The sequence below is a fragment of the Cynara cardunculus genome (assembly GCF_001531365.2).
Source record: "Cynara cardunculus var. scolymus isolate 2C chromosome LG 15, CcrdV1, whole genome shotgun sequence".
Lineage (NCBI taxonomy): Eukaryota > Viridiplantae > Streptophyta > Magnoliopsida > Asterales > Asteraceae > Cynara > Cynara cardunculus.
Genome location: NC_037542.1, coordinates 16,441,863 through 16,446,328, shown reverse-complemented (window position 1 = coordinate 16,446,328; position 4,466 = coordinate 16,441,863). Strand labels below are relative to the sequence as shown.

The 4,466-nt window shown below is 33.5% G+C and overlaps 1 protein-coding gene across 1 annotated transcript; it reads right to left on the bottom strand.

Moving 5' to 3' along the window:
- Positions 1–3,599: 3,599 nt before the first annotated feature.
- On the bottom strand, positions 3,600–4,466 carry LOC112528307 (ethylene-responsive transcription factor ERF027-like). Its single transcript, XM_025139308.1, has one exon. It carries the CDS (start codon positions 4,461–4,463, stop codon positions 3,789–3,791), a length of 675 nt encoding a protein of 224 aa, XP_024995076.1. The 5' UTR covers positions 4,464–4,466; the 3' UTR covers positions 3,600–3,788.

Below are 4,466 nucleotides of genomic sequence, written 5' to 3'. Positions count from 1 at the left end.
TTATTAAACTTAAATTAAATTATAATAAAGAAAATGAATTAAAGAAATTCCACAAAAAATGATAACTTAAATATATTTTTTAATTTTTATAATATCTTCAATTTTATATTTTATTAAGAAAAACATTATTGTTTGCTCAAAACCACATAAATTCGTATTATAACATTGACAGAGACAAAAAAAAAAAAAACATTGAAATCGAGATATATCTCGCTGCATTGCGCGAGTATCCTTCTAGTATGTATATGTGTGTATATATATATATATATATATATATATATAGAATGTACATATTGATGAGATAAGAATATATGATATAACAACTATGATTATATAATTATATATAATGTGTATATTCAAATTGCTAAACCAAAACCCTAATCCACTATATATACATTTAATTTTCTTCCATTAATATTTAAAGAATTATTTTTCTTGATTTCTTTCGATCAGTATTTTAATATATTTTTTCAAAACTATTTCATTTATCGTAGTGCCATATCAGTGTTAAAAAGTTGAATAATTTTATATTAGATCGTGATAAGTTTAATTGTCTCCTTTTCACATCGAGATAGATTTAGATTTGAATTTAAAGTCAAGCGCTCATGTATTGGTGCTTTGAATTCAGTTTTCTCTCATTCTTTCTCTTGACTTTTACTTTTACACGTTTAAGTTAATTTTTAATTTGGAGTTTGATGTGGGTTCTAACTATGGTCATGGGAAAACTTGCTAACTATACATTCAAAGGGATTTTTAACACCAAAAAAGTATACTAGTATATGTGTAGAAACTAAGATCGATATTTAATCTATTTGTTGAACTGTGGAAGCTTATGATGTTGTGATTCAATCTGTTCGTTAAGTGCATGAAATCGAAGGACTCTTAATTGTAAAATCCCATATCAGTTAGGGAGGGGAAATAAAGTTGTCTTATAAGAGACTGAATACCTTCTCTGTTAGATGCGTTTTAAAATTGTTAGTCTAGATACGTACAAAACAAATAATAACTGGTATCTTACATTAATTAAGTTTTAACTTAAGTTATAAAAATCCTACAATGGGTGATGAGGCTGAAGGCAAGAAAATGGGTACCTTTGGTTTAATAGGGTTTTTTTTCCTGAATTTTTTCCATCTAATGCTTCAAGATAAAGACGAAGAACACTTAATTTGGTATACAATTTAAGCTGGATCAAAATTACGATAAACTAAGTTTTGATAGGTCAAAAATACAATTTAAAACACAATTAAATTTTTAATTCGCTCAAATATGAAAGAATTAAAAATACAATTTGATATAAATAATAAAACTAATTTAACACATACTCTAATGAATAAAATATTGAATTGGTTAAGTAGAGGCGACACTAATTGACCAATAAAAAGGGTACTCATTGTTTTGCTAAAGTTAAATTAAAGTTCATTTCATTTTGGGAGATTTCTTTCTCTCTTTTTTTCTTGAAGAACAGGGTTTCTTTCTTAATTAGGGTTTTTTTTTTCTTCAATAAAGTTCATTATTACTTTTATTAATCCTACTACTTTTTCTTTAAATATAAAAAGTAGTATTATTTAAAGATAAACCCCAATAAATAATTAAATATATCGCACAGCATTAGCATATATGCATTAGCAAATACACCTTTTTGATTGGGTTTTTTAACCATCGGTGTATAATCTGACTAAGTAAGTAACTATCGGATGACTACAAATGGCCTTGAGTCATCAACGGAATGCATGTAAACTTAAATGATTACAGGAGTTTCGATAGTATTAAGATTCAAAAAACGGTAAAAATAAGATATCCCTTAACGGATACACATAACCTGTGGTTACCCTTTTGATGATTGGTACTTTGATGGTTGGTCCATGGTGGGTAAGTAAAAAGGAACAAAATGATACATCTAAAGACTAAGACACTTCATCTTATGATCTTTCATGAAAACAAAAAAAAAATCGACATTTCACTTTCAGTAAAATAATTCATGTTTTCTGACCACTATAACACATCATTGAACTGTCATTTTTTCTTATATCAAATTCCAAGAAATCATTCCCATGATTTTAGCAAGACTTTTGTTTATGAGCAAACATAAGTCACTAGAGGGAATATGCTCATCTTCATCATTGTTCTCTTAAAGGATCGGTGATAACATATCTGGGTATTTGATTGTTTTCATTTTTTTCTATTAAAAATTAAAGAAAATTCACATTTAGGGATGAAGTTTCTTCTTAGATGTAAAAATCAAGCTATTTTACTTACAGATTTGGAGTAAAAAAACTATGGTTCCCCCTGCAAATTCGATGCCAAGAACCGTTTGTTATATATATGGACGTGGAAGAAACTAAACCAATGCAAAATACAAGTTTGCAGGTTATATAAACAAAGGGTAACATCCATGGTTGATACCTCCAAATATGATCAAACTGATGACTTTGGCCGAGGCTTAATTGATTCAGTCGCTCTTTAAGTCATTTGATCGATCAACTCCTTTGAACAAACGATAATATATATAGTTACTGAAGTGTACCTTATTTTTTATGTATTTCCAAATCAAGAACAAGACTATCGATTAGTTTATCAATGAGTCGAGAAAATGAATTTCGTTCTTTTTGGAAAAGAGGAGAGGGGTAAATGGTTTTAGTTCTTGTGGATCTCTCTTTTTTGCATATGGTAAGAAAGCCATATATCAACCGGTTAAGCTTAATTAAGGAGTTCTGATGGCCTTCTTTCGGCTATGCAAAACCGGGGGAATTGAAGTGTTTTCTAGGGAAATCGACATTGAGTGAACCTCAACAACTAACAAACTTTATGTAGTTTAGGGATCAAGTTATTAATTATGACCAACTTTGCATATAACAATTTCACATTGAAGTTGTGACATCAACAAGATGCGATAGCATTTCAACGTCCAAGAATATGTCGAACCCTATTAAATAACTTTGGAGTGCTTGATCGAGAAGAAAAGAAAGGTTCCAACACAAATTGTTTCACATCGTCTAACATGTGGCTAGTAGAGTAAAAATTGCTTCAGAATAACAAGTACTATAGACTTTAACTCTTCAAAAGAGCCCAAAAGAACCCTATTAGACAAACGTATAGCCGAAGTGAAACTCAAAAAACAATGTGTTTACATGACAAGTGTAAGTCTTAATTAGCAACTTTACCATGGGGTAGTGATAAGTTTCATTCTGCAGGTTCAATGTATACACAAAGGTACCATCAACTCGCATTGAAAAAAACAAAAACAAGATATCAATCTCCAGTCTAATCCATATAACCACACTGATCAGGTTCTCGGATTTCACTCCCTTCCACACATATATCAACCAAAAGTAAATGATGAACACCAACAAACTTATCACTAATTAAAAAGAAAACTTGTTTATAAAAAAGAGAATGTGATTGTGGGGAAATTGAAATTATATGCTTTCCACTGTTTTTACAGAAAAAAAATCTCCAAGATGAGATGATATGATCCCTAATTAACATCTTTAACTTCAAATCTTGAGTCTATATGTTGAAGATTGAAAATGAAAACTCACACAGACACCCTCTATATTTTCCTATATATATATGTATATATATATATCTACCTAAGATCTTTGGATTTCAATCATGATATTTAAAAAAAATCATGCTTTTTTATGATCATGCATGCATATATATTACTTGTTTGCACGTCTTTTTTTGTTCTGGATATTGTCCCCCTGTTCTTTCCAATTGTGTTTCTTTGATCCCCTCTTTCTGCTCCATCTTCCATTTTTTATTGAAGAAACTGAAACCCTAGCTAGCTAGTAGCTCCACAAATTATCACAATCAGAAGAATCCCCCAGTGACGGATCATCCGGCTGTCGTGGCGGGCTCATCAGCATTCCTTCCGCCATATCCGCCAACAAATTCGGCATATCGAAAAGGGCTTCCACATCCACATACTCATTCTCCGCCGGTAGCTCAGTGTCCACACCACCACCAGCTGACTCCAACGCACCACCCCTCTGATCGGCGGACGATTTCATCAGCCCAGCAGCAGCAGCCGCTGCATTTCTGATCAACGCAGGCTCCGGCAAAGCCGGCACCGGGTATGACCCCACAAAATCCGGGAAATTCAACACCGCATCACTGCCTTTGAGTGACAAAGCAGCCACATCATAGGCCGCTGCAGCCATCTCCGGTGTGGGGTACGTCCCAAGCCAAATTCGTTTGCTTTTACGCGGCTCACGAATCTCCGACGCCCACTTCCCGCTTCGGCTTCGTATCCCACGATAAGTTGGATGCTTGCCCGTGGTAGCCGGACCAGGGCGGTTAGGGGATCCACCGGAAGAAGAAGAGGTGGTCATGACGGTGGTTCTGGGTGGTAATTGGAGTTTTGCAGGATTATCTGGTGGGGGAAGAGGCAAAGAAAGAGGATGTTGAGGTTGGTCTACTTGACACACGTTGACTGGGGGCGGAGGAGGAGGGTCAGCCATCTA

What these genes read in the sequence shown, in the direction of transcription:
- LOC112528307 (XM_025139308.1), bottom strand. Translation starts at nt 4,463, where the DNA reads ATGGCTGACCCTCCTCCTCCGCCCCCAGTCAACGTGTGTCAAGTAGAC.